This window comes from Cuculus canorus, chromosome 13, assembly GCF_017976375.1.
Source record: "Cuculus canorus isolate bCucCan1 chromosome 13, bCucCan1.pri, whole genome shotgun sequence".
In the NCBI taxonomy this organism is placed as follows: Eukaryota; Metazoa; Chordata; class Aves; order Cuculiformes; family Cuculidae; genus Cuculus; species Cuculus canorus.
In genome coordinates, this window is record NC_071413.1 from 14,069,253 (window position 1) to 14,080,805 (window position 11,553).

At 54.0% G+C, this 11,553-nt stretch overlaps 1 protein-coding gene across 2 annotated transcripts; it reads right to left on the bottom strand.

Annotated features, from left to right (window-relative positions):
• Positions 1-3,577: 3,577 nt before the first annotated feature.
• IRX3 (iroquois homeobox 3) lies at positions 3,578-7,368 on the bottom strand. Of its 2 annotated transcripts, XM_054078983.1 has the most exons (4): positions 6,759-7,368; positions 5,034-6,093; positions 4,560-4,626; positions 3,578-3,961 (listed from the first exon to the last, which is right to left on the bottom strand). In XM_054078983.1, the coding sequence occupies exons 1-4, from the start codon at positions 6,969-6,971 to the stop codon at positions 3,907-3,909; spliced, it is 1,395 nt and encodes a 464-aa protein (XP_053934958.1). In that variant the 5' UTR covers positions 6,972-7,368; the 3' UTR covers positions 3,578-3,906. The 2 variants fall into 2 exon arrangements, with proteins under 2 accessions (XP_053934958.1, XP_053934957.1); XM_054078982.1 differs by lacking the exon at positions 6,759-7,368 and having other exon boundaries at positions 5,034-6,734.
• Positions 7,369-11,553: the final 4,185 nt, after the last annotated feature.

Genomic DNA, 11,553 nt, shown 5'->3' on the forward strand with positions numbered 1-11,553 from the left:
CATTTGTTAACAAGGAAGATAACACTTTCAAAAGTACTTGATTAGGACTCCCTTTGATTTATATCTTGTTATGATTTCCAGGGCATATATTTTTGTATTATTACTTTAGTAGACTGATTGTTCTGATCAAAGTGATAAAAAGAGGTATTTTAAAAGTGTGAATGTTAACCATACAGGTAAACCACATCATCTAAACAGCATCTTGAATGCTGCCATGCTGAAGCATGCTTTGGGAAGCAAATCATAGCTGAGATACACGTTCCTGTCTGGGAAACGGGTAGGCTGGGCTGAAGGAGCCCTTTTGAACTCAAACCTTTGCAGCAGCAAGTTATATCTCCACAACTTCTTCCTTTTATTCTTTTTTTTTCACAATATAGTTACTGAGACAGCTGCAGGTATAATATTAAAGGTATTTGCTATATCACATATCTTAAAACTCATGATCAGAATCCATTCCAGGATAAATCTGTTCCTATGAGGATAAACCAGCTTTAACTGTCTAAGGAAAACAAAAAAAATAAGGATGCTACCTAACATGAAGGATTTTGAGGGGGTGGGGGGGAATTTTAATGCACGGTCTAATGCCCGACTATGAACACTGTGGCGGATCTTTTCCGTACGCCGGTAATTTTGTCTGCATAGCAGTTATCCATAGTGGAGGCAGCTGAGTGGAATTTCTCAGCTCAGGGGGCTTTCTCCTGTCTTATCCCTGGGCTGTGATGGGCACTTTGGCTGCGGTGAATGGGAAGGCTGACACGGCCCGCTACGCCCAGCGAGCTGCTCCCAGCAGAAGTGGGTCTGACAAGTTGGAAGTCTCTTTCTCCTGCCTCTTCTTCCTTGCCGGCGTTTCCTCCGGACGGCCCCCGCACAGACAGGGAGCGAGCAGGAGATGATTACATCAATCAGTGTCAGGTCTGGGAGCTGTGATTTATGAATATGCATAATGAGCTCTCACCTTTGAGAAGGACTAGCTAGGGAGATAATTGATTAGACAGGAAAAGAGCAGCCAACAGAGAGGGAGAGGGAGGCCTCAGTGTGCCGTCGCGGGCAGGCCTGGCTGGGGCTCCAGTGGGGCTGTCAGGCTGAGAGAGTGGTTTCTAAAAAAAAAAAAATAAATAGTATATAGGAGTAGGATTTTTAATGTTTTGTTGAAACACGCATAACAAAATGTTTCTTTACGAAATTAATGGGAATTTTCTCCACCTTAGGGAAGCTGGGCAGGCACAAAAGCGGCTTTCCCCCCACAGGGAAACCAAGTTCTCACTTCCAGAAGCCAAAGGGGCGGCTTTCCCATGGCTGGCGCGCTGCCGCGGGAGCACCCTGCCAGGCAGGGTGAGTGAAGGGAGACGGGGAAGCGAGGGCTTCTGCTGCAAAGGCAAAGGAGCCTTTAATGGAGGTAGAAAGCTGCGGATGCAATTGTTTTCCCATCGTGGTCTCATTATTTGCTTCCATTCCCTTCAAGCATCTGTCTGGCTACTGTGTGAAAGTTTCTATGGAAAACCCACCAGGATGTCCAGAGGAAGGGGATGTGGAAATTTGCCTCTAGCTTTCTGTCCCCCTACCCCTCCCATTTTACATGCCATTACATTCTTTTTTTTTTTTTTTTCTTTTTTTCCTCAGGAAGAATTGACTAAGGAAAAAAAAAAAAGGGATACAAAGTGCAGAGAGACGGGGTGAAATCTACATGAGAAACAATCCGTTTTCTACCCACCCACCCACAGAGTTTCCCCTCGCTTCAGGAGACGAAAGAGGGGGAACGGTTCCTGGCGGAAAGACAGAGCTGCAAAGACTGGGAGGAGGTAAACACGGTTTCCAGGGTGAGCTGTGGCCAGAGAGGACGTATGTGCAAAGGAAGGAGACGAAGGAGGAAGAAAGCAGAGATCACAACGCTGCTACAAACTCTGCGGGTCCCTTCCCAAGCCTCCCTGGAGGGCCAGGGCTGGTTCTGCTGCAGGCATGCACCGGGCGAGGGGTCTCCCCACCGGAATGGCTGCCAGGGAGAGCACTAATTGTGAAATATTAAAACACGTATGTAAAACGTCGGTTTACACACACACATATACAGTGTAAACATATGTATAAAAATCTTATCGCTTACAAACGCCTAGGATTTAAAATGTAGTTTGTCGGCCTAGTGCAACCCGATCCTATAAATAATACATTCCTATCACTATGACCTCAAAATGTCAATACCGCGCAGCCCTGCGCATTTGCATATCTTGTACTGTCTAAACTTGAAGCATGTCAGCTATGTGCTTCTGTTTGTACTTTAACTTCATTTTAACTCCTGCTTCCTAGCTCCGAGCACCCTCCCCCTCCTTATGCTCTGTCACCAAAACGAGAAAAGCACCAGGTATTTAATCACTACCTCTGTAATTATGCCATTTCCAGGAGCGTGAGGAGGGGTGGAAGAGTGGGGGGCACAGCACCCCCTAGACAGGGATGTTAAGAAAGAGTAGAGGGCACAGCATCCCCCAGACAGGGATGTTAATGAAGAGTGGGGGGCACAGCACTCCCCAGACAGGGATGTTAATGAAGAGTGGGGGGCACAGCATCCCCCAGACAGAGATGTTAAGGAAAAGTGGGGGGCACAGTATCCCCCAGACAGGGATGTTAATGAAGAGTGGAGGGCACAACATCCCCCAGACAGGGATGTTAATGAAGAGTGGGGGGCACAACACCCCCCAGACAGGGATGTTAATGAAGAGTGGGGGGCACAGCATCCCCCCCCAGACAGGGATGTTAAAAAAGAGTAGGGGGCACTGCATCCCCCCCCAGACAGGGATGCTAAGGAAGAGTAGGGGGCACAGCATTCCCCAGAGAGGGATATTAAGGAAGAGTGGGGAGCACAGCATCCCCCCCCCGACAGGAATGTTAAGGAAGAGTGGGGGGCACAGCAGTCCCCAGACAGGGATGTTAATGAAGAATGGGGGGCACAGCATCCCCCCCCAGACAGGGATGTTAAGAAAGAGTAGGGGGCACAGCATCCCCCCCCAGACAGGGATGCTAAGGAAGATTAGGGGGCACAGCATTCCCCAGACAGAGATAAGAAGGAAGAGCCTGGGAACAAGAGCAGGAGGGAGACAGCCCTTTCAGCTCTACCTGCCCCCTCCCAGACCGGGGACCTCGGTGATGGGCTCGGAGTGATGGAAAATTGGGAAAGGAAGAGGGAGCATCCCCTGCCCCTCAAAAACAGCCACATGGGGATGGTTTTTATCCGGCCGGTTCTCAGCGTTTTGCTGAGGAAACGAAGCTACACGTTCTCAGCTTTATGAGTAGGGGAAGGCGAGGCTCCCGGTGCGGGGCTGCTGAGCCGCTCATCGCATCTCGGTGCCGGCATTTCGGCCAGGATGCAAACCCGATGGGGGGGGTGGGATATCAATAGCCGCTAACCAGGTCCTCGGGGCGGGCAGCAGCGCCTGCAGGGGGCGCTGCGGCTCCAGCGTTCGGCGCCGCCGCCGCCCGCACGCCCCGCTCCGCCCCGCGCTCCGCCCGAGGAGGCGCAGCTCCCACCGCGGAACGACAGCGACGGCGGGGGGGGAAGGGAGGAAAACAACTCCAGGAGTGGGGAAAGAGAGTGTAGGCAAAGTGGCAACAGTTTATTTATTAGCCAAAAATATATACTTTCTTGTACAATTTGGTTCACACGTATGTACATTTTTACTGTATATACAAAAACAACAACAAAAAAAAAGAAAAATCGAAACACCCAATTCTCACTGGACTTCCAAAAATCCTCACAAACTCAGCTAATCCAGATGATAGTACAGAAGCGGGTTTGGTTTGGTTTTTTTTTTTCTTTTTTTTCTTTTTTTAAGTTTTAATACACGGACATGCTTACAAGTTGTACCTATACAGAGATTTCTTTTTACAATCATTACAACAACAATTAAAAAAAAAAATTAACTATGATGATGACAACGCCGATAGAACCATAGCGGCATCAAGTTGGTTCTGGGGCCTGGAAAAAAATGACACAGAAGAAAAAAAAAAATAATTTAATGGGCTTTCTAATCAGGTTGGGCTGTTACGGTATTTTTAACTGTAAGTAGCGCTGGTTTTGTTGTTGTTGTTATTTTTTTTAAAATAGATTTCTAAATATAAAAATTTTCAGAGTGACTTCTATCAAATTTATTTAGCTACGAAAATACCAGGGGCCCGATCCCCGTGGTTCCAGTCAATCAAGAGTCACTGGTTTCAGTGGCCACGCTCAGGACAGCAAGGCTCGGGACAGCAAGGCTCAGCCTCCTAAGTTTTCGCACTAGCTGGGGTTTATTATTTTATTTGTTATTTTCCCGCTGCCGCCGTCTTTTCCCGGAAGGCCAAGAGACCCCGGCGATGGGCAACGCGCTCCTGCCCGGCCCGCCGCCACCCCGCACCGTGTCCAGAAGGGAAAACAGCAAAAAAAAAAGTAGATATAACGGCAATAACCCACCACGCACGCAGAGGAAGAACAAGAAACCGCCCTGGAAAGGGAACTAAAGAAACGGAGAATATGAGCTAACCATTTACAACCCTCTCTCTATATCCTTAGGAGACTGAGGAAGCAAAGCTCTTACCGCCTCTGCACTGGCTGGAAAGCTGTCTTTATTAACTTTTTCTCTACTTCCAAGGCACTAGATCGATCTAAAAAGAGAAGGGGAAAATAAAAAAAAAAAATAAAAAAAAAAAGCGTTCCTTTACAACCCCGGTTTTGTTTCGCCCGATCCCTGAATTTAAGCCTCTGGACTTAAGATCTCTTCTTCGCGAGTTGCAAATACGACCAAATGTCTGCTTTTGCAGCAAGAGCGACCGTCAAAAGGAAAACAAACCGACCCCGGAGCAAGCCTTGCGGCCCGGTCCTTCCCCTAAAGACGCTTTGAGCAGCACCGACAACAGCAACAAAAACGCTCTCCGTCGGAGAAAGGTAATTCTCGGGGTTGGGGACGCGGCGAGGAGCCTCCCCCCCCGCCGCCACCTGCGCCCCGACGGCCGCGCCGGGGGCTCCGCGGAGCCGCCCCCGCTTCCATCCCGACCCGACCCTCATCGGTCACCTGCTCCGGAGGGCTCCGCGCTCTGCGCTTGGTCCGCGGGCCGCGGGAAGGCGGGGGCGGCCCCCAGCCCCAGCAGGTGAGGAGTGTTCAGTAAGGCCAGCGGGGCCCCGTGGTGGTGGTGGTGGTGGGCTGGGAAGGCGCGGTTGGTCCAGTTGGGGAACTTGCCCAGAGGGCAGGAGGAGACGAGTCTGTGGGGCGGCGCGGGGGGCAGCGGCAGCGGGGCGGGCGGGGAGCCGCCGCCGGGAGACTTGCGGGGGTTGTCCGGGCTGGTGGCGGTCTCGGCCAGCGACCAGATCTTGGGCTTGGGCAGGGTGGCTGCCAAAGCGCCGTCCGTCGGGGAAGAGGCGGCCGAGGAGGAGGCGGAGGACGGGGGCGAGAGGTGGTGCGGGGGAGGCTGCAGGGGAGGCGGCTTGAGGGGCTCCGGGACGGCGGGGACCTCGCACTTGTGGTGGTGGTGATGGTGGTGGTGGAGGTGGTGGTGGCGGAGGTGGTGCGGCTCCCCCTCGGCCGCCTTGAGGTAGCGCTCCTCCGAGCCGGGCAGGTCCTCGAAGCCCTCGGAGCCCTCCGAGTCCGTCTTGGAGTCGGAGTGCAGGAGCTCCGCGTCCTGCAGCTCGTCCTCCAGCTCGTCCTTGTTGCTCTCGATGTTCTCGGTGTCGATGTTCTCCAGGTCGATCTCCTCCTCGTCCTCCCTCTTGTCCTCTTCCCCCTCGTGGTCGCTCCCGTAGGAATTGCCCTCCTCGTCCGTCCTGCTGCGCGGCGCCCAGGTCATTTTGTTCTCCTTTTTGAGCCGCCGCCGCGCGTTGGCGAACCAGGTGGAGACCTGGGTGAGGGTCATTTTGGTGATGATGGCCAGCATGATCTTCTCGCCTTTGGTGGGGTAGGGGTTTTTGCGGTGCTCGTTGAGCCAGGCCTTGAGGGTGCTGGTGCTCTCCCGGGTGGCGTTCTTGGGCCGCGACGGGTCCCCGAACTGGTACTGCCCGTAGGGGTAGAAGGCGGGGTGGTGGTGGGGGAAGGCGGCGTGCTGCACCCCCGGGCTCTCCTTCAGCTCGTACTGCGCGCCCTGCGGGGAGAGGGAAGGGGCGGCCCGGCTGAGACGGCGCGCGGGGCTCCTCCATCCCTCCATCCCTCCATCCCGCCGCCGTTCCCGGGGGAGCAGCGCCAGAGCCGAGCCGCGGAGCTCCGCGGGCTCCCTCCGGCTCCCCAGGTGCGTGCGAACCACGGGGGCACCGGGCACGGCAGCCGTGAAATCCTGCGGGGGGGAAGCGGGGCAGAAGCCGCGGATCGCGGGCACCGCAGCCGTCAAAACCGTGCGGGGGGAGAAACGCTGGGACGGCGGCACCGGGCATCGCAGCCTGCAAACCGTGCGGGGGGAGAAGCCGCGGATCGCGGCCGCCGCATCCACCAAACCGTGCGGGGGGAGCGGGGCGAGCCGCGGGGCCACCGGGCACAGCATCCGTCAAACCGTGCGGGGAGGAAAAGCCGCGGATCGCTGCCACGGCAGCCCTGAAAACCGTGCGGGCAGAGAGCAGGGGGAGAAGCCGCAGATCGCGGGCACCGCATCCGTCAAACCGCGAGGGGGGAGAAGCCGCGGGGCCGCCGCTCTATCTGCCCCTCCGCGGCTCTCGAGGGGCAGGGCGGCGATAACGCCCCGGTGTCCGTCCCCCCCCTTCCTCCTCCCGGCGCGCCGCGGGCAGCGGGCGCTGAGCCCCGCCGGGGGTCTCTTACCAGCTGGGGGAAGATGGGCAGCTCGGCGGCGTAGGGCAGGAAGGCTCCGTAGCCCTGGGCGGCGGCGTAGGGCGCGCCGTACATGGAGGAGAGCACGTTGGAGAGGGTCCCGGCCGGGGCCAGCTCGGCGCCGCCGCGGGAGCCGCCGCTGCCCGGGCGCTCCGCCGGGTAAATCGGCCTGATGTACTGGTAGCCCAGCTGGGGGAAAGACATGGTGGGGGAGCGGGGGCAGGGGAGGGGGGAGGAAGAGGAGGGGGGGGAGAAGAGAGGAAGAAGGGAGAGAAAGGGGAGAAAGTAGCAGGGCCGGGAGCGGAGGAGGGAGCCGGGTCGCTCGCCCTCCGGCCGGCCGCACTCAACGCCTCCCGCGGGCTCCGGCGCACATCGGGGGCAGCCGGGGGTGCGCGGGGGCCGCGGGCTCCCTCCTCTCCTCGGCCGCCGCGGTAAACGATCCGGTCGCTTCTTTCTTCTCTCACTTTTCCTATTGATCTGAGTGGACCCAGGTCAGGTCCTAACAGATTGCCTGAGATTATTGGGACTCTGGGCTCTGATTGACATTTCTAGTCTCTCACAAGCCCCTCCTATTTCTTTTAAGTCTCTCTCTCTCCCTCTGCCTCCCTCTCTCTCTCATGCCCAGAGCTCGCTCTCGCCGGGTTTGTCACTAGCTGCTTTTTTTCCTCCTCTTTTTTTTTTTTCCCCCTCTAAATCTGTTTACTGACGTCGCGATCTTTTATTTGAGTTGCTTTCAAATCTCGTTTTAGCGATCGCCAATCAGTTGTGTGTTTTACAAAGGTTTAACCCTGCCTCATGGTATTCTAATTATATAGAGATAGATTTAGATATAATTTCTTTCACAGCCACCACCCCCCCCTTCCCCGGCGCATAGGAAGCCAGGGTGTCAGCTGTGAGCGGCACACGAGAGGGACAGGAAAAAGTTGTGACATTTAAAAATAAAGGCTTTCCCCCCCCAGCCCCCTCCTTCTCAGGTTTTCAAATTTACAGCCTTTCTTTGCTCGGGTTCATTTTGTTTCCTTTATTAAGTTATTCCCTCCTTTCCCTTCCCCCTCTCCGGCCCTGGCGAGGGTTACATCTCTTAATATAGATTTAAAAGTCCACTAAATTTTTTTTTTTTGTAAAATATTTGCATTTCCAGAGCTACCTTGGAAAATTTGCTAATGTACTGAACCTTTAAGGAGTCCTCTACATTTTGTCTGGGCTAACAGTGGGCAGATACAGTGGAAAAGCTAAGTTAATTTTCCTCCTAATAAGGGACTTCAAAGAGTTGTAGGTCACAATTTTACATCAAAGGCAGAAAAGAAGGCAAATTAAAATCTTAACAAAGGAGAGACGGGAGCAGCCCTCTGGGCCATTAGTAAATAAGTGGTGTGAAAAAAGGGACAATGACAGGCACTGGAATTAAACTCATTAACACCTTTTTGTCTTGGTGCGAAATCTCTAATTAGGAAATTTATGATCATTTTGCTTATTCCCTCTGTTCTGAATCACTACAAGGCTTAGAGGGAAGTACCTGGTACGTGCAACACTTGCAAAGGGAACAGTGGCACGGGCTTCTAAGAAGCTATTGGGAGGGAGTCAAGATACGTTTTAATTACCGAATAGGGGACTTTTTTTTATGATCAACACATTTTAAATTACGTTTTGCTTCCCCCCTCTCCTTTTAGCCGCCCCCCCTCCCTCCTTCCTTCTCTGAAACCAGCGTGTGAGTTGCAATTTAGCCTTTTAAAAGCAGTTAAACGCCAGTTCAATCACGGCGCGTCTCTGGCCAGCGCCGGTGCGCCCTGCTTCATCCTGCCGTGAGCGGGGAGGGGGGTGCTGAGGAGGAGCAGGGAAAGTTCATACAACCTGTGGGGCTGGCACTGCGGGCAGGGGAGGGGGGACCCGAACCTGCCACCCTTATCTTCTTTTTAAAATATTCGCTGCTTAAATATTAGTTTAAAAAAAAAAAAGTTTGAAGGGTCTTTTCAGGAGTTGAGATTGGAGGAGAGCTGTTTAACCATATTCCTCTCTCTTCCTAAATACTCTCTGGATTTATTGCCTTTAAAATATGATTTAGGTACAATATAACCACTGTGCCCACAGTATGGATTTTTATAACTACATTTCTTTAAAAATGAAATTCATGTCAGATTATGCAGTTAAAGGAATCGACCTTGATAGCTTGCTATAATAAAACTGTATCAGCTTGTAATAAATGCGGATTATAGCAAAGCAAGCTCCAGAATTAAAATTCCCTGAATCAATATATGAAAATCTGTAGGAAACATCTCTAATCGTATTAAGTTCATCTTTATAGCATTTCCTATCTGCTAATCTAGTGCAAAAACAACTCTGTGTTGGAGGAATTTATTTTCTTCTATTCGACGTTTTTCCTGTAATAGCTTTTGATAGTATAAAGCAATGGAGATAACAATATTAAATTCAGTTATAAGTTTATTTCTTGTTTTAATTCAAAAGAAAAACAGGCAGCGAAGCCCACGTCCTGATTTGCTTTAAACTTTTCCGTGAGCGGTGCTCGGCGATGCGATGCCGAGGGGGCGAGGGAGGGTTTTTGGATGCAGACCACAACTTTTTAAACTATCTACTTCAGAGACAAAAGGGACAAATCTGCCAAAGCAGACGAATCCGCCGCCGTTTGCTGCAGTGGCGTTCGCCCCGCTGGTGTTCGAGCCTCCCGCGGGCGGGCACGGGGGGCACACGCCTGTCCCACCTAACCGGACCCGTCTTTCCGTGGCTGCACGCCCGGCACGAGGGGTCAGAGCCGGCAGTACCGTTTGGTGGGTTTTAAATCAGCAGCACAAATCGATACAAGTTGGTCCCCGGCGGGAGCCACCGGCGGGGCTGGGGCGGTGCGGGAGCCGCGGGGCTGCGGGGGCGGCCGGGGGGGGGAGGCACGGGAGGGGAGAAATTTATGGGTGCGAATGGATCCAGGTCAGGGTGAGGGTGAGGAATGGTTTATTAATGGGAAAGAAACGGAGAGGAAACGTAGCCGGACCAAATGGAACGGAGGACAAATCCGCAGGGAAGCAGTTCTTGGCTGAGGGGGGGGAGAGGGGAAAAAACGCGGAGAAGACAGCAAACGGTGCGGGAGAGAGAGGAGAGGAGACAGCGTCCCGGGGGCAGGGCGGGGGGAGGGAGCCGTGTCCAGGGCGAGAAGCGCCTTCGGCAGAGGAAGGGTCTGCGGGGCCGGGACAAGCCGAGGCTGTGAAGGGCTGGGGGGCAGGCGGGGAGCGCAGCCGGGCAGGGCAAGAAGGGCGGGGGGCGACATTGGGAACGGGAGCGAAGCCCCTTCCCCGAGGACGGGGAGCGAGCAGGAGAGCGAGGGAAGCCGAGAGGGAGCCGCTTTGTCTGGCTGGAGCCGAAGGGAGCCGCGGAGGGGAGGTTGGAGGCGGCTCGTCCTGCGGGGGGAGCCGTGCGGGGCCCGACGGCGGCGGAGCGCTCCTCGGCCGGACAGACACGTGTCTTCTGGCCGGGATCTGTCAAAGCTGAGAGAGCGGCTCCTGATTTATTACCCCAAACACACACGCACACCCCCGCCCGCCAGCCCGCCCTCCCCACGGCCTCGCCTCCCTCCTCTCCCGCCCGGCTCAAACCAAACCTCCCTCCGGCTGCAGCTGGGCTTCCCCGAGCCCGCAGCAGCGCGGGGGCTGCGGGACCGGCAGCGGGAGGAGCTGCGGGGCCGGGCGGTGCCCGCGGGCAGCACCGCGCCCGCCTCCGGGGAGCCCCGTCTCGGTTCCCACGCCACGGGCGACGAGAGGGGACAGGGGGACGCGTCCCCGGGCCGGAGGTGTCTCTCTCTGCCGCAGAGCCCGGCCGGGGAGCCGCAGGCTGCTCGCTGGAAGTTGCGGGAGAGCCGTCTGCGGGGCCGGCGGGGGATGGGGGGGGCAGACAAACCAGCGGGATTAGGAGAAGGGCCGCAGTTAAAAAAGAGTTAAAAAAAAAAGAGGGAAAGATCAAAGCGCTGGGTAAAAGACTCTTCAAATTACACGTTTGAAGCTTTTCCATAATTCCAAGGCGACAGATAGATAACAAGCTGCACATTCCTTATCACATATGGAATCAATCTGAAAGGAGTCTCTTGATCAGAATCTGTTAATTGCAGTGACATATGATTTGGAAAGAAAATACAATTAATGACCCTTCGTGTTAAGGCTTTGGGACGAGGCCACTGACAGCCTGCGCTCCGCGGCCAACGCCAACTTTTTTTAATTATTATTGTTATTATTAGTAAACTATTGAAGGGAGACATTCCTCCAGCCTCGGCGACTGTTTTGTCTCCGCTCCCGTCGCAGGTTTCTTCGGAAGGGGGAGGAGGAGAGAAGGGGACGGGAGTGCATGTGCGCCTTTCCTTCAAGGTTTGGGGAGCTAAAATGATTTAGTACCTTGTCTGTAAATCTAATGACCTAAGGTGAGAAAAAATACTTCATCTTTTATTATTACCATTTGTGGTGATCGTTACCAGGAAACAGCAGAACCCGTTTGAAACGGTAAATATATGTATCCATTTAAAACCCATTATTGCAGAGATTTTCCCAAAGCGAAATAAAGCAAATCTCTTCAATCCCATTTTCTAGCGCCCTCTGCCCATGGCTCCCCTGGGCTCCTACATCCTTCCCCAGGCCCTGAGACCTCTGAGCCTCGGTGGAGCCTTTCTGGGTGCTGTGGGTGCAGGAGGGGCAGCAGTGGGTGCTCTGGAGCTGTTCGTGTGACACACGTCCTGTAGTATTAGTAAAGGAGGGAGCAACATGTTTAAAAAGCTTTAGTCTGATATTAAAAGGTA